This window comes from Bos mutus, chromosome 17, assembly GCF_027580195.1.
Source record: "Bos mutus isolate GX-2022 chromosome 17, NWIPB_WYAK_1.1, whole genome shotgun sequence".
In the NCBI taxonomy this organism is placed as follows: domain Eukaryota; kingdom Metazoa; phylum Chordata; class Mammalia; order Artiodactyla; family Bovidae; genus Bos; species Bos mutus.
Genome location: NC_091633.1, coordinates 20520375 through 20538209, shown reverse-complemented (window position 1 = coordinate 20538209; position 17835 = coordinate 20520375). Strand labels below are relative to the sequence as shown.

At 46.6% G+C, this 17835-nt stretch overlaps 1 protein-coding gene across 1 annotated transcript; it reads right to left on the bottom strand.

Moving 5' to 3' along the window:
* Positions 1 to 115: 115 nt before the first annotated feature.
* On the bottom strand, positions 116 to 17421 carry DDX55 (DEAD-box helicase 55). The gene is made up of 14 exons (XM_005904659.3): positions 17250 to 17421; positions 13888 to 13938; positions 13709 to 13795; positions 12250 to 12341; positions 12107 to 12169; positions 9461 to 9610; positions 8713 to 8902; positions 5881 to 5963; positions 4551 to 4682; positions 3658 to 3750; positions 2851 to 2965; positions 2231 to 2399; positions 989 to 1284; positions 116 to 595 (listed from the first exon to the last, which is right to left on the bottom strand). The coding sequence occupies exons 1-14, from the start codon at positions 17355 to 17357 to the stop codon at positions 419 to 421; spliced, it is 1806 nt and encodes a 601-aa protein (XP_005904721.1). The 5' UTR covers positions 17358 to 17421; the 3' UTR covers positions 116 to 418.
* Positions 17422 to 17835: the final 414 nt, after the last annotated feature.

Genomic DNA, 17835 nt, shown 5'->3' with positions numbered 1-17835 from the left:
CGAGAGTCCAGAGGTGAAGACACCCAGGGAAGGGAGATCAGGTGCCGGAAAACACTGAGTAACTGTTAAAGGCTCTCAAATCAAATCTACTTCAGTAGCTTTATATTAAATAAGTTTAATAAGTATAAAATAGCCACTGAAATATGAGCTCTTTAAGTAACCCATCAAAATAAATATTGACATCTATTATTTACAGTTATGTAAATTTACGTTTTCTTCTCTTAGACTTCAAGGCTGGTATGTTTTTAGTAAAATGCTCACAAGCGTGAAACCCCTCACATTTGCCATTTCTGCAACAGCAGCTCCCAACAGCTGCTGAAGTTCTGATGTTCAGTAGAAGGAAGCTCGAGCTGTCTGCCGAGTGGGGGCCAGCTCCCCGCATTCCGCACTCCTGTGCGTTTCACCTGAGGGGCGGGAATCAGCAGTCATCTTCCAAATCTGAGATCTCCAAATCTGCTTTGTTCGTTGATCTTTTGCCACTTGTCAACAGCCCCTTCTCAAATTCTTCTTCAGTAATTTTGCCTTTTTTAAACTTTTTCAAGAGCCTTGTGTCATTCAGAAGTTCCTCCATGTCTTCATCTTCCATATCAGAACCCTGAGGGCAGAAGAGACAACAAGCTACTGAATTTCTCAGCAACAGTGTTCTAAGTGAAACCAGCAAAATTTGGGGTTTTTTTGGCCACTCTAGGAGGCTTGTGGAATTCTAGTTCCCCAACCAGAGACTGAATCTGGGCCCCTTGGCAGTGAAAGTGCAGAGTCCTAACCGCTGGACTGCCAGAGAAGCCCCAAACCAGCACTTTTTAATCAATCGGGAACTACATGCTCTTAGATCAGCTTTCACGAACAGCACATTCCCCAACCCAAGCCACCTAGAAAGAACAAAAATCTAAGAGTCTATGCAGTTCCTATTAGAAGGCACTATACACTACACTTCTATGAGATTTGTTCAGTATTCTAAGTATTTAATTTTAAAAATTGCCAGTTTTACCTCTTCCCTTTTCCTTTTTTCAGTCAGTTTCTTCTTCTTTTCCTTTTTGGCCTTCTGCTTTGACCAAGCTTTATTTTTTATGAATTTTCTTCTCCCATCATTTTCTGTTTTCTCTTTTCTTTGCTGCTCCAATAATTGCTTCTGCCTCTGCTTTTCTCTGATTTTGTCTTTAAATGGAATGGTGTCTGTGTTGACATCCACAGGCACGAAATCTGGAAACAGCTTTCCTCTCAGCTCTGGCATCTTGGGCATCCTCAGCAGGGCAAAACCTCGAGCAAGACTAGCAAAATCAAGGTCTGATTAAACCAAAACATCAAGAGTTAGCACACCCGAAACAGGACTCTAAGCATCAATCAACAGAATATTCATAGCAATGGAATTTTTTCTATGTGATCCAGTGGACTCATTTTAATTAGAATTAATTACATTTTTACTAAAAGAATACTCAGCAGGCAGTACCTAGTCAAACCCAAGGAGGACTTTTATTTTTAGTTTTGGGGAGGCTATGCCACACAGCATGCAGGATCTTAGTTCCCTGACCAGGGCTCGAACCCCTACCCCCTGCAATGGAAGCTCAGAGTCCAGGCCAGGTAAGTCTCAGAAAGACTTTTTTTTAAATGCTTGGAAAACATTAACCCTGACATGGACCTAAGACAAAGCAGTTTCATATTTGTGCTCAACACAGGTGCTCAGCTGCTAAGTGGTATCCAACTCTATGACTCCATGGACTGTAGCCCACCAGGCTCCTCTGTCCATGTGATTCTCCAGGCAAGAATACTGGAGTAGGTTGCAATTTCCTCATCCAGGGGATCTTCCCAACCCAGCGATCCAACCCACGTCTCTCATGTCTCCAGCATTGGCAGGCAGGTTCTTTACCACCAGCGCCACCTGGAAAGCCCTTCATATTTGTAATACTTGTGCTATTGCTATTGCTAAGTCACTTCAGTCATGTCCGACTCTGTGCAACCCCATAGACAGCAGCCCACCAGGCTCCCCCGTCCCTGGGATTCTCCAGGCAAGAACACTGGAGTGGGTTGCCATTTCCTTCTCCAACGCATGAAAGTGAAAAGTGAAAGTGAAGTCGCTGAGTCGCGCCCGACCCTCAGCGACCCCATGGACTGCAGCCTACCAGGCTCCTCCATCCATGGGACCTTCCAGGCAAGAGTACTGGAGTGGGGTGCCATTGCCGTAATACTTGTAAAAACCGTCAAATGTTTCAGATGGTGAGCAGATCAAACTTACCCTTTAATCTGAAGATGAGGTTGCACTCGTGCTTGGCATAAGCCTGGACGTATGACACAAAAGCTTTCATGCCCTTCTCAAACACAGCTCTGTCACCCAAGGCCATGGCCTTGAGCTTTGGAAGGAGGTCGGCTGTGTTCTTCTGGAGTTTCATCTCCTGCAGGGGGCACTGCACAGGGACCACATTGTCAATTCTGGCTGGGACCACCTCTCCTAAGGCTACCCCAACAGAGCCAGTGCCAGTAAAATCAAAGGCAAAACCACTCATTTTAATCTTATCCAGTGGAGGCTTTGAAGCCCAAATCCAACCCAAGTATTTTACTTGGTCCAGAAAGTATTTTAAATTTTTTAAAGCAAAGTTTAAAATCAGATTTTACGTAACAATCCTGATTTCTGGTTGGAAAACATGGTAACATAGGTCTGTGTTCCTGAGTAATGATGCTCAGCTGGGGCCAGCAATGGACCCTGGAGCCTCTCCACAGCCTTTTATAAAGCTGTAGACAGGTTCCCGCACTGACACCACCAGCCCAGCCCCTAATCTAATTCTGGACCACTTTCTGGAAAAGAACTTTTCCAACTACCCTGGCTTTGGGAATTCCACAGAAAAAAAGACAGCTTACTTTTTGGTTAATTGCAAGGAAGCTGATGTACGACTCTTCCATGGGAAGGAGAAACACGAGCGCACTGCCGCCGTGGCCAATGCGGGCTGTGCGGCCACAGCGATGCACGAAGGCACTGGAACAACACAGGGCGGGGACACTCACCACCTGACAGCTCAGCAGAGCACTGGCCTGTGGCCACGCAGCTGATGCGCCTAAAGTGACACCAGGAGCCGCCCGACTCCACGCCTCATCCCAACCCTGCCACTTACTAGTTAGAGAAGAGCTGGCGATTAAATACACACACTGCAGACCAGAGAGCAATCTCTTAGACATTTAATGTCAACTATAAAACCTGTAAATGTATGCCCATCTGATGATACAGGTAGGAAGACGTGGTCCCAGCGGAAAATTTGGGAAACAATGAAAAGTAATATAAAAGAGAAAATGTAAGTGATTTTTGAGTCTGACCCCTAACTCCACCCAGAATTAACAAGTATTGCTTAAGAGTTCATATTTACAGGCATTTTCCTATGTTTGGAGGCATTTCCTAGAAATATATGCTTGCTCTCAGAATAACTGAAATCTCCATATGTAGTATATATATTGTTTTCCTTTAAACACTCTATTCATGTGCATTTCTGCAAGAACTTTAAAAAGTATCTGAAAATACAATACAGCATCACTACTAACCTACCGGTGATAATGCAGCAGTTCCCCGACTTTTGCTATTTCATAACGTTTTGACAACCATCATCTTTACCTTCCTCACGATTCCTATTTCATTAAGACTAGATTCCTAGACAGAGCAAGGAATGTTCTCTGTACCTGGCATTACTGGGAGGATCATACTGCAAAACCCAGTTTACTTCAGGAATATCTATTCCTCGGGCCATCACGTCAGTGCACACTAAAATCCCACTAGAAAATAAGAAAACACCAGCTGAGTAGGGAGACCACCATTTCCCCACCATCAAGCAGTTGTTACTAATTTGAAGATGACAGTAAAAACAGATTGCAGAATCTCACGGAAGCAAGTATATAGTAATAACATTTTGATTTTTCCTCCTCCCAAGAATCTCTAGGACTTCACAAGTTCTCAGTGAAATTTGTAAAGAGATGGGGAGATAATGAAAAGATGAATGAAAAATAATGAAAAGATTTTTTAACTAGCATATTTCGACTGGGGAAGAAAAAAAACTCAAAAACACTGTATTTGGTCTAATCCTTCGCAGCCATTTAAAAAAAAAAATGAAATTTTCCCTCTCATACTGAGGTGTAATCATCAAGTCTATCATTTTGCCTAAAAGATTGTTTTTAATATAGCCAGAATGTTTGGTGGTCAAGAAAAACAGAAAAGTATTATTTCTATGCACAAAGTCAAGTTACAGTGTCCAGAGACACAGCTTTCCTATAGTGTAGTCAACCTGGAACCTTCAATGGGTTTCTCCCATCCTGGGCCGGATAGTGGGGAATCCAAGAATGAACATAACACACAGGTTCCCGTTCTCATGGAGCTTACAATTGAGCAGGGAAGTTGACAAAGAAGGCAGTCAGTGCAGCCAAGTGTAATGGGCTCAGGACAGAGGGTGGGGGGAGAAGACGTGATAACCAGGTTATAGAGGAAGAGGGTTCCAACACACAAGAAGGTCTAGAGGCAGAGCAACCTGCAGAAGAGCAGAGAGGCTGGAGATCTGCCATGTCCAGGGAAGCCAACCCACCTCTGCAATTTGCGGAACTCCATGAAGATCTTATTTCGCTTGTATTTCATCTTTCCGTGAATGCACATTATCTTCACACCCTTCACCAGGGTCTCCAGAGCCTTTCCGTAGTACTCCACACAGGCGCAGGTGCTAGGAGAGGAGACAGGAGGTTTGATCCCTGGTCGGAGAACTAAGATTCCACATGCTGTGGGGCAACTGAGCCCTCACGCCACAATAAGAGAACCCTGCCCACCACAACTAGAGAAAGGCCATGTGTTGCAACAAAGACCCAACACAGCCAAAATAAAAAATTTTTAAAGATCTGTGCCAAGTGACCGCTGCCGGATTCCCCACCATTTTCCACAAGTCACATCATATATAAGGATGCAGTTTTACACACGAAGGGCCACAACCCACAGATCCTGAAAGTAATCTAGTGGGTCCTAAAATCAATTAGTGAGTCTGGACCAGCATTTTTTAAAAATCAGAGCAGAACAGAAAAGAAAGCATCAGAATGCCTCCCACCTAGCCGAGTGCAGTCCTGTGAAATCTTTGTTTCAGCTGCGTGTGTGTGTGTGAGAGAGAGAGAGAATCAGGTTGTATTTCTATGGGTCAATATAGTTACTGCATTTTATTGGTGAAATGATGGGTGGAAAAGAAACATGAAATTCTTTGGGTATGCCGAAGAACACCACTGTAGGTATATATGGAGGAAAGAACAGCCCAAGAATGCACGCACTCTGACAACAGGACATACCCCAGCGTGGCAGACACTAGGCTGGCTGATTAAACAGCATCCCAACCACTTCCTCCCTCACCTCCCGCTACTGCAGAGGCTGGGACAGCTGCCCACTCATTATCCACCTCTCACAGTGAGGGGCGGCCAGGTGACCCATCTTTGGCCCATGCAATGAAAGCAGAAGTCAGCCAGGGTCAGTGGCAGGTGTTGTCTGGGAAAGCCTTTCCTTTTCTGATTAAGAATCAAATATAGCAAGTACTGCCCTTCCCCCTGCCTTTCCTCTTTTATCTGCTTCCAGTGAAGATGTGACAGGGGTTGTCACAGTGGTCATCTCAAAACTAGAGCTGACCTACAGGAAGGAAAGGCCAAGACACAGAAACACTGGCCTTGATGTTGCTGAAACAGAAACCAATGTTAGGAACTGCCTACCTCTGGACTTCTTTTTACAGGAGAAAAATAAACCCCTCCTGCTTGAGCTGCAGAAGTTGGGTTTTCAGTCACTTGCAGTTAAACACACTTCTAACAGAGGACCAACCTAAAAGGAATTCCAAAACTGAAGGCTGCACGCTCATGCACATTCCAGGTGTAGTTGAACCCCAGAAGGATTACCTGAAGAAGACCAGATGTTTCTCCTGCTTACGATTTCGAAGAAAATGTACCAGTTGATTAAATTTCTCATCTGCCTTACAGACCTGCAAAATAAAATGGAAAACCGATCAAGACAATTTGCTGACAATAAAAACAACCCCACAACTATTTTCAGTTTGGGCCTTAAATTTTAAGGACTCTAACTGCCTCCATGAAGAGGAAGACTTTCACCAGGATGTTACTCAGTCCACTGAGCTCAGAATTAACATCAGCCCCTGCTGCTGTCACATATTAAATCACATAATCATGTAACTGAGGATAGCAAGTCACTCAGTGCATTAAGTACCTCCCAAACCCCAACATGCCAACAGCACCATGCTGGCCGTAACACCACCCCCAGGGGAGGGCTTTACAATACAGGTCCTCAGATACAGCCTAAAGACCACAGATCGCAGCTCTGGAATGGGACCCAAGGGTCAGTATTATTTAACAGCACCCATGAGATTCTCAGGCATGGCCATGTTCAGAAATCACTGCTCTGAGGTTAACAAAGATTTCCAGAATGGACTGCACAGAATTACTTCACAGACCTCCATGGAGACAGACTGGAGCTCCTTTCAGGCTCCCAAATTAAATACATGTAAATCCACTTGAATGCATTCCCCCTATTTTTATTAATACTAAAACCAAATCCTCAATTTGGAATTTCTTTCTCACACACTCAGACATTTCTAAATGCAGTTGCTTAAATGAATGCAAAAGAGCAGAATGCAACAGCAGCCACAGTGGGTTCCAAAGCTAATCTATTAGTACGTACTACATACTAAGCACTGGCCTAAAACCTTCATGTGTTTTAATAAACCAACCCTCACAGCAACCCTATGAAGTGGGTGCTCCCTGAGCCCCCATTTCACTGGTGATGAACTGTAAGTCCACCTGGTTCGGTTAGGAAGGGACAAAGCGGAGCTGCGCGCCTGGGCGGCCTTGCCCTTGCGCCCCTGCTCTTAACCACCTCACCGTCCACGGCCTCCTCTCTCCCTTAGGAAGAGCCAGCCGCCCAACTTTACCAGCCTGGCCGCAAGCGGAAACAGCAGCACCAAGTATAACACCCCCAGTCTGATTTCAAAAACATCCTCCCGACAGCTGCACCAGAGGCATTTTCTGATTTGCAAACTCTTCTGCCTTGACCCGCCTACCCCCAGACCCTCCAAGAACTGACACAAAGAACGGCAACCTCATTGCCCTTACAGTCCCCAGCACTAGGGACACTGGTTTGGAAACGGCCCACTTTCTCTGCAAACACGTCACCGTGCTCAGGAGCTAGGGAGCCCCTCTCGGCCAAAAGAAAAACCCTGTTCCCTGGCTGACAATATAGATGTGCCCTGTCAAGCAGGGACACTGGCCTGGCCACCCTGGCTGACCATCCTCTCTAGATGCCTCCTGGCTTGAGCCAGTGACCAGAGAGGACAGAAGGAGGGGACTCACTACTAACAATCACATTCCGAAAAGCCCTCCCGATGCCTGGTGAGGAAGGGCAGCAGCAGCTATGATTTACTGCTGCAAATTGAAAGAAAGTGAAAGTGAAGTTGCTCAGTCGTGTCTGACTCTTTGCGACCCCATGGACTGCAGCCTGCCGGGCTCCTCCATCCATGAGATTTTCCAGGAAAGAGTACTGGAGTGGGTTGCCATTTCCTTCTCCAGGGGATCTTCCCAACCCAGGGATTAAACCTGGGTCTCCCACATTGCAGGCAGACGCTTTACCATCTGAGCCACCAGGGAAGCTAAACTGAGCAACTCCCAGCTGCAAAATGAACACACCAAACATTTAGGTTCCAGAGCAGAACAGTCACCCAAAAAGGCTCCTTCAGAGAGTCCATCATTAGGTTTTGTGTTTGAGCTGCTCGTCGGGCTGTGCCCTTCTCTAACTCAGGCTCATACTGACAGGCCGGGAACCCAGTGTGTCCCACGCCTGTACCCAGCACACGCTATGCACATGTCAAAAAGTTTGATCACTTGGGGGTAGGAGGCCCAAGGACACCATCCCTGGAGAGTATGCTTAAAACACAGTTATGCCCATGTTAACTTACTTATTCATTTACTTGCTGAATGACAAGTATCATCACATATACCACATATCCCAGCCCTGCCCCAAGTACTGCACTTCCAAATGTGCCTCAGGGTATCATTTTACAGACTTAGTTACCTAGAAAACTGAAAGCTAATCCATAGAGCACTCATCATTATTAATTTTTGCTTGCTTTTTGTTTTAACTGCTAAGAGTTAACATATATTAGTGGGAACATGGTGTATCATATTATAAAACATACAGACAGTGAAAGTTAAGAAAAAAGTACTTGAAAATCATTTTTCAAATAAGTAAAAACTTACTTACTTGAAAATCTAATAAGCTGTTCAAACAATTCTTACTGCTGATCATTTCAAAGGAAAAATGGAACTAAGCTTATTGAAAGTAGTACGAGTCAAAAAAACTGGTAATTTTTTCAGTAAACTGCTTTGACTAACAATACTGGTTCTACTTTTTTCCAGCTTTACTGAGGTACAACTGGCAAATAAAAACTGTATATATTTAAGCACATTTATATAGTAAAAATACATACATGTAGTAATATATGTTTAAGGTGTACGATGTGATGACTTAACATACATACACACAGTGAAATGACTGTCATAATCAAGTTAATACACCTATCACTTCACTTCATCTTTTCAGTTTTTTGTGAGAACACTTCAGAACCATCGTTGGCAAATTTCAATCTCAGGTAAACAACACTGTGAACCGCAGCCATCGTCGTCACTGGCCGGCAGGGGTCAGTGCGGACACCCGGCGCTCACCATGTAGTGGTTCTCCAGGCGGGAAGGGGTCTTCTGGGTGCTGCTGGCCGCCACGCCCTTCTCCTTCACCGAGATGCGCACGGGGTTCCGCAGGCCGGCTCTCACCAGGTTCTCCACCTCCTGGGTCTGAGTGGCCGAGAAAAGGCCCGTTCTCCTCTGCTTCGGCAAAAACTCCAGGATGGTGTTTATGCTAAAAACAGAAGGGCTCATCTTAACCCCTTACTTGTCAGCATAAGGAACAAAGGGTGTTTTATGATACTAAACAGGTATTTTAGAAGACTGGAAACCATAACAATATTTACAGTAGCTATTACTGGGAGATGAGATTATGGGTGATCTTTATTTCTTTTTTATACTCTTATTTTCCCAACGTTTCTTCAATATAAACATATAAGTGAACTCTTATAATGGGGGGACAATTAAAAGAGTGAAATTAAAACAAAACTTTTTGAGACTAAAAACTATCGAGCTGCACACTATTTAACTGAGCAAACTGTGTAACATGAATTGGATCCCAATAAAGCTAGTTAATTCTTTAAAACACACAAAAACTTTTAAAGAGCCATGAAGGAAAATGCATCAAAGAACAACTGAAATTTAAACAGTGTGGGAGAATTTGATGGATCAAACAACCTAATGAAATTCCAGTGCAGCTAACAGATACAGTCACCAAGTGATAAAGGAATTCCACCTTGGGGTCCTTTCCACCCTGTGTCACCCAACACCCATTAAGTCCAAACTTCAGTACCTTGTCTCGAAACCCATGTCCAGAAGCCTGTCTGCTTCATCCAATACCAGGACCTCCAGGGACCTCACGCAGCTGGCCAGATCGAGGCCCTCAGCCTTCCTTCGGAACATGTCCTCCAGGCGGCCTGGGGTTGCCACGATGATGTTCCCACTAGGAAAAGAAAGTTAACATTTATTGCACTCAGTGAATCTCAGGGACCTTTGTGATTCCAAACACAATTGCTGTATCCCCCTGTGCATGAGGGCTCAGTCATGTCCCACTCTTTTACGACCCCATGAACTATAGCCCACCAGGCTCCTCTGTCCATGGGATTTCCCAGGCAAGAATACTGTAGTGGGTTGCCATTCCCTTCTCCAGGGGATCTTCCCCATCCAGGGATCGAACCCCAGTCTCCTGCATCTCCTGCATTGGCAGGTGGATTCTTTAACACTGCCTCACCTGGGAAGCCCTATCCCTCCAAAAATGTCATCTAAAATCCCACAGACGAGAAGGGAGACCACCAGAGTGGGAGGAGAAGGCTGCGCCATGAGGGGACAGGTCTGACTTACAGGCTGAGATTGAGGGCTGCTGCTGTTGCTGCTAAGTCACTTCAGTCGTGTCCGACTCTGTGCGACCCCATAGATGGCAGCCCACAAGGCTTCTCCGTCCCTGGGACTCTCCAGGCAAGAACACTGGAGTGGGTTGCCATTTCCTTCCCCAATGCATGAAAGTGAAAAGTGAAAGTGAAGTCGCTCAGTCATGTCTGACTCTTAGTGACCCCATGGACTGCAGCCTACCAGGCTCCTCCATCCATGGGGTTTTCCAGGCAAGAGTACTGGAGTGGGGTGCCATTGCCTTCTCCGGAGATTGAGGGCAGGGCTCAGCAAACACCATTCGGCCAAATCTGGCCTCCACTGTTTCTGTGACTCTGCATCCTCCTTCATTCATGGGTTGCCTCTGGAGGCTTTCACACACTAACAGCAGAGGGGAGCTGTAATGACCCTGACTGTGTGATTGACGAAGCTAAAATAATTACTATCTGGGCCTTTACTGAAAGGACCCTGGCTTTATTCGACTGCTTTAGGCCCCAGGTCACTCACCTATAAAATGTGAATGTCAACAGAACTAGAGACAATTTTATGTAAAGATCACAAACTGGCAGACTTAGGGCCAAATGCGGCCTCCCCACAGACTGGGTCCCTGCAGGAAAGTTATTATTATTTTTTTAATGTGAATTACACGCAAAAGTTAAAAAAAAATCTGGACTACAAAAAATTAAAAACCTGGCAATACAGAGTCCTGCAGCAACATGTCAGCTGGAGATGAGTATTCGGGCATAAACTAGCCAGTTTCTCCCAATCCCCACCCAGCCCTACTTCAGATGTTTATATTTTCCTCCGACTCCTGTAGGAACTCAAGTCTGTTCCCCGCCACTGCAAGGCATCTCCCATTGTAGCTGGACACAGCGAGCGCTCAAGAAAAGGAGTTTTCTTTATCAAGAATTCACTGACAATCTGGGCATAAAATCTATTGCTGCTCATTACAAACTATTAGTCATAGTGGGACAATACAATGCCACAGGCTGACTGCCATCGTGTATTCAAACATTTATTCTAAATGTTTAGTAAACACTTGCTGTATGCTCCGCTCCTTGTTAGGCCCTGAAGGTAAAATGCTGCGAGACTAACACCACCCTGACTTTCATGAGCCGCCTGGGGATGCAAAGGAGCCGGGCACGTACAATACCTGGGAGAAAGCCAGCTCAAGCAGGGCAGACTGGGAGAGCACGGCAGCACAGGGTGCCCACACCAACATCAGGACCCATCCTAAGGGCCAGCAGGGGCCACTGAAGCGCTTTCAGTGAGGGACACGACCTGACTGGCACTCTGGTGGCTATGTGGAGAGTGGATAACCAGGGGCTAACAGTAGAGACATAGAGCAGAGGGACTTCCCTGGGGGTCCTTGGTTAAGAATCCACTGTGCAATCCAGGGAACATGGGTTCGATTCCTGGTTGGGGAACTAAGATCCCACATGCCAGCAGGACAACTGAGCCCTCGAACCACAACTAGAGAGCCTGTGTGCTACAACTAAGATCCCAAGCAGCCAAAAATAAATAATAAACAAATTAATTTTTTAAAAAGGTAAAGAAACACACAGGAGAGAAAGAAAGAGCAGTTCCTAGAGTTCAGGGGCGAAACGAGCAGAAGAGGTGGTGATGGAAAAGTTGACCAGTTAAGAGATGTGCTTCAGAGAGAAAATGCCAAGGATCTGGTGACGGTTAACTGAGAGGGGGGATGTGGGGACGGTAAGGAGTCAAGGCTGACTCCCTGACCTCAGGAGGCATGCAGGGGAAAGGTGAATAGGAAACACCACATGAGGTACAAGTCTAGGGATGAAAATTCCAAGCTCTTGTTTTAGAGGTTTCCGCAAAAGCTGTGAGATGCCAGTCAGATGCCAGGGAGACAAGTGGATTATCTGGGGCTCAAGGCGAGGTCAGGGACCACCTCGGGAGAGACAAGACCATTAACCAGTGAGCAAAATGGGAGGTTGGCAGGAAGAAAAAACTTTTTATAGGGAGGGGGGTGACTGAAGGGGCATTTCCAGTTAGGTCTTGATCATGCATCAAGTTCAATGTCAAGAGCAAGCAAAGCAGCAAGGCAACTCACCCAAGCTCCTTAAATCTGGCGACATCTTCTCCAGGATTCCTGCCTCCAATCCAGAGAATCTGGCTGAAATGAGAGAAGGGTCTCTGAGGTCAGGAGGAATTGCAGCCCATGGCTGAAAGTTTGGGACTCTGCCCCCAACTTACCTAAACTGTGGGAAGGGCTTCGTGAAATGAGACAGGACCTCCTCTATCTGAACAGCCAGCTCTCGAGTGGGTGTGATGATTATGGCGCCCACCTAACCACGTGGCAGGAAGGGACATGATTAGCAGAGCCTGCAGCTTACAGAGCTGAAACTCCACAACCGGCACCCTCCACCTCACGGAGGAAGGTTTCCAGAGGAACAGTACTTCCTGGGCTTTTCCAGCAGTGCGTGGCCATAGTGCGTATCAACTAGAGTTGAATCTTGAATGAAGGGCGTGGCGGAGGGTGGTTAGGGGCACCAACTCTTTGCACAGTCGAAAAAGTACTTGTGTTCAGTCGTGTCCAACTCTTTTGTGACCCCATGGACAGGAGCCCATCAGGCTCCTCGGTCCATCGGATTTTCCAGGCAAGAATACTGGAGTGGGTTGCCATTTCCTCCTCCAGGGGATCTTCCTGACCCCAGGACTGAACCTGAACATCCTGCATCTTCTACATTGGCAGGCAGATCCTTTACCACTGTCACCTGGGAAGCACAGTTGAAAATCCACCTGTAATTTAAAGTCGGCCCTCCATGTAACAGGGTATAACTGGTTTGATTCCTCTGTAACCCCATTCCACATGGAGGGATTAAACTACCAGTTGGCAGAGACCTATAGTTATTCACTGCTGATAAAACCTGCACTTAAGTGGACCCGCACCACTCAAACCCGTTGTTCAAGGGTCAGCTGTAGTCTGAATTAGAGTCAGTTCTCTACAAAGCAGCTAGACACCACGGTTACAAATATTGGACCATGCCTCCCAGGGAAGTGGGGTTAGGTTCCTGCGAGCCTCTGGTCATGTTTTTGTCAACCTAACAGTACATAAGCTTGTTTTACACACATGTCTGTTTAAAGACACCTTACTTTGTAAGTCAAGTATACTTCAATTAAATAAAGGTGTCTCATTGAATATACATTGTTGATTCATTAATGCTGACCTCAAAGCCACAGCACTATCATGCATGCCTGAATGATGCTTATGTAACATGTATTTTCTCCGTAAGGTTCATCACAGCCTCCTTGTGCTCAGGAATGCTCAGCAGTGCTTCGGCACTATGTTTGGGGGTCATTTTAAGCAGTGAAGTCACCACATACACACACACACGAAAAGACATCACAGCAGTACGTAGACCAGGAAAAGGACCCGTGTTTACAGTCTGAGAGCAGGAACAAGAAGGCAGCTGGGAACGTGCCATCAGTGTCGCTGCCCCAGGCAAGGCCACGCATGAGCACGGAAGCATTGTGACTGCTGCCTGGGGAGCTACAGATACGTGCTAAGGAGCAGCCAAATTCATAAACACAGGATCTGCAAGTCATTAGCACACACTGTACTTTTCTTCCTTTTTCAAGCTTTTGACTAGCTTTTTCCTCAACTGTGAACTCTCTGATGACTAGGGGAAAATAAAGCGCTTGGTCTCCTCACCTGACTCTTCTTTAACTTCTCTTCCCTCCTCAGGAGAATTTCCACGATGGGGATGACGAAAGCGAGGGTTTTGCCACTACCTGTTACCTGAAAGGGGAGGAAGCTATGGTTTGCTTTTCCTCCAAGTTCGTTCTGGAGGGCAAACGGGAGGACAGGCTAAACTGCCATAACGTACTCACCGCTTCTGCAGCAACGTCTTTGTTTTTCATGAACAGAGGGATAGTTGCGGACTGAAAAGAGAGACAGCAAATACCAGTTATGGGATGCCGTGACACCACAGACGAGGCCCAAAGCCCAAGGAACACAGCACTGGCCTTGGTCACACTGGATCCCACCGCAAAGTGGATTCTGATCAGTCACCACCAGGGACCTCAGTGTGGTAAGGTCACAGGTAACATGGCGTGGTGTCTACACAGATGGCGTGTGGGGGAAGCGAGTTGAGCTGGGAGTTGGGAGTCCTGAATTCTAACCCTGCCTCACCTACTCTTCCTTTCTAGACCAGAAAGGGGCTAAAGACAGTGGTTTTAAGGTTCCTTCCTGTCCTCATAGCACAAAATAACAACTCAAATGGGCTCTTTCATTATAAACACCACCGAGAACCCGCAGGTTTACCAGGGGCCTGGCCCTTTGATTGCAGCAACGAGCAGCTGAACCTGAAGAACACTCAGATCTTGGCTTCAAAGATTCCCCCTGCCCACCGCCCAGGATTCCACTCCTGGTCCTCAGAGCCTGAGCTCACCCACTGCAGCACATGCAGGACTTTCCTAACTGCGTCGGCACAAGTAAGTCTCAGGGAACATGTGGCAGTTATTGTAAGATAACTGCAGATGCTGTAAGTAGTCAGAACGGGGCAGGGGAAGCAGGAGGTGGTTTGTTTCTAGCACCCAGTAAGTAGAGCCCAGAGATGCTGTTAAACAGCCCACAATACCCAGAGCCATTTCATATAACAAAGAATTATCCAGTCCAAAATATCAAGAGCGCAGAGACTGAGAACTCTGCTATGGACCACTGCTGCCCAACAGAAACAAATATGGTAAGAGATCAGACTCGTGGTTGCCAAGGAAAAGTGGGGGAGGGAGGGGACAGACTGGGAATTTGGGATTGATAGATGCAACCTATCACATTTAAAAATGGAGAAACAACAAGGTCCTACTGTATGGCACAGGGAACTATATCCAATCTCCTGGGATAAAACATAATGGAAAAGAATGTTTAAAAAAGAATGTATCTATGTATTAAACTGAGTCACTTTGCTATATAGCAGAGATTGACACAACACTGTAAATCAGTTATAAAAAAAAAAGAAATATAATGTGAGCCATATACTCATCTAGTAGCCACATTAAGAAAAGTAAAAAGAGGGACTCCCCTGGTGGTCCAGTGGTTAAAATTCGCCTTGCAATGCAGGGGCCTGGGTTTGATTCCTGGTCAGGGAACTAAGATTCCACATGCTGTGGAGCAACTAAGCCTGCACACCACAGCTACTGAAGCCCACACAGTCTGGAGTCTGTGTGCCACAACTAGAGAGTCTGTGCCCACAATGAAGGATCCTGCATAATGCAACTAAGAGCTGATGCAGCCAAATGAATAAATAAATATATATATATATTTTTTAAGCAAAAATAGACAAAATGAATTTTTATTTATATTTTATTTAACCTAATATCATCCAAAATCGGAGAAGGCAATGGCACCCCACTCCAGTACTCTTGCCTGGAAAATCCCATGGATGGAGGAGCCTGGAAGGCTGCAGTCCATGAGGTCGCTGAGGGTCAGACACAACTGAGCAACTTCACTTTCACTTTCATGCATTGGAGAAAGAAATGGCAACCCACTCCAGTATTCTTGCCTGGAGAATCCCAGGGACGGGGGAGCCTGGTGGGCTGCCGTCTATGGGGTCACACATAGTCGGACACGACTGAAGTGACTTAGTAGCAGCAGTAGCAGCAGCATCCAAAATATTGTTGGCTTGATGTGTCAGCGATATTTTTTAAATGAATGAGACATTTTTCATTTGTCTTTCATGCTAAGTCCTCAAAATCCATTATAGACTTTTATATTTAAAGTGCATCTCAATTTGGACTCACCATGTTTCAAGTGTTCTTAATAGTCATATGTGAGTGGTTCCCATAGTGGACAGCACTTAGACCACAGACTCTATGGCAAATACTGGGTCCTCTCTGCCCAACAGTCCCAAGGCATGACACACAGCACTGCCTGCTTCCTCCACACCTTTCCTGAGGAGCCTATGCACACCTCAACATTTCAAAACAGGACTCTAGATTTTTCCTTTGAAGACTGTTACCCCTGCTAGCTTTCCTCATCTTAGTAAATGATACCACCAATCACCCAGTCACTAAAGACAGAAACCTCACGGTCCCTCTAGATTCCTCTTCCCTGACCCCCACATCTGGTCCCTCAGCAACCCTAAAGCTTTCTCAAAAGCGACTCTTCAATATCCACAACTTCCTCTCTACTCCAAGCCACCATCACCTCTCACTTGACAACGGCCTCCTAGTGGATGGCCTCGCTTCTTCTCTTACTGCCCTAAAGTCCACTCTACACAGCAGTCACAGCCCTTCTCTTCCTGCAGCCTCCCACGTAAGACGGCTTCTCACTACATTCCGAATAAAATACAAGATCCCACAAGTAAGACCCTGCATGGCCAGCACTCAATTTGCTCATCTCTTACACTACTCATGATGCCCCAGCCACAAAGGCCTTCTTTCTGTTCCTTCAAGCTCATTCCACTTGTACTGGCATTTCTCTTTGCTGGAATATCCTGCCTCCAGTCATCCCTTGGCCAGCTCCTTCTCATTCAGGCATCAGCTTAATGACACCTCCTCCAAGAGGCCTTCTCTATCTTACCTTCTGCCCTGTACTTTCTTGTCACTGTCTCCTCCACAACACTGATCACCAGCTGAAATTACCTTATTTCTTTACTCCCTCCTCTCTCTTCTGCATTAAAAAGCAAGGGCCATGAGTGAGGACCAACACTGCAAAATCCCCAGAGCCTAAAAGAGTACCTGACACAGTTTGTCCTGGAGAAACTGCTGAATAAATGAGTGAGCTGGACCAAGACACTTCACTTAGCCCACAAAACAAGACAACAGGTTACATTTACTGAGTGTCCGTAACATCGTCTTAGGTAATCCTCACAACATCTCTTAGGTAATACTATTTTCGTCATTTCACACGGAAAGGAAATGAAGCACAGAGAGGTTAAGTCATTTGCTCAAGGTCTCACAGATCTACAGAGGGCAGGGCTAGGATAGGAACCAGGCACTTAGGAGCAGGATTCGAGCCAGGCACTTAAGTCTCAGCACCTAAGAGCGGATGGAGGAGCAGTGTTATGAAAACCCTAGTACAGGCGCGCTGCCACCTGCCGCCTCTGCCTGGCGATCATTAACCAGCTAGGCATCACCCAAGTCGGGGAAGAAGAAAGACGACATGACAAAAAAGTCCCAGCTCTGAGTCTCCCTTTCCCAACCTGCCCCCTTCGCACCGAGAGCCCTCCTCCCCCAGGGCCTATGCCGAGTACCTGCACCGGTGTCATGTACGGAAAACCGAGCTCCCGCAAGACACTCAGCACCTGCGGATGCAGCGGCACCGGTAGCGACTCCCAGGAACCCTCCGTTACGTGCTCCATGGTGCGCTCAGCTACCGAGCTACTACCCGGACGCCTCCCGGGAGCACTTCCTCTTCCGGTCGCCAAGCCAGCCGCCCGGAAACCGCACTCCCTTCGCAAAGATCCGGAAGGCGGGAAAGGCGCCTTTGCAACAGAAGAGTGGAAAGCCGACTTCTGGTGAATAAAAGCGGGCGGCGGGAACCCGGCTGGAGTAGTGCCATTCTTCCAGTGCAAGCACCTAGGCTCCGGGCGCCTTTCACACCGAGCAGGCATTTAGGCGGGAGGGATTTTGTCCCGGCTCTCACACTCTCCCCGCCGGTCGGAGGCAGATGGCAGCACAACACCGCGTCCTGGCCAAACGACAGTAGGTCCGGAGGGAGTGGACAGAAATATACCCCAATCCCAGAGCCCTGGATATGCAAAATAGACTGATGGTGCGGATCCACTGCTTGGGACAAAATAAATATTTACTTCCGATGAAGTTAGGTCAGATACCTAA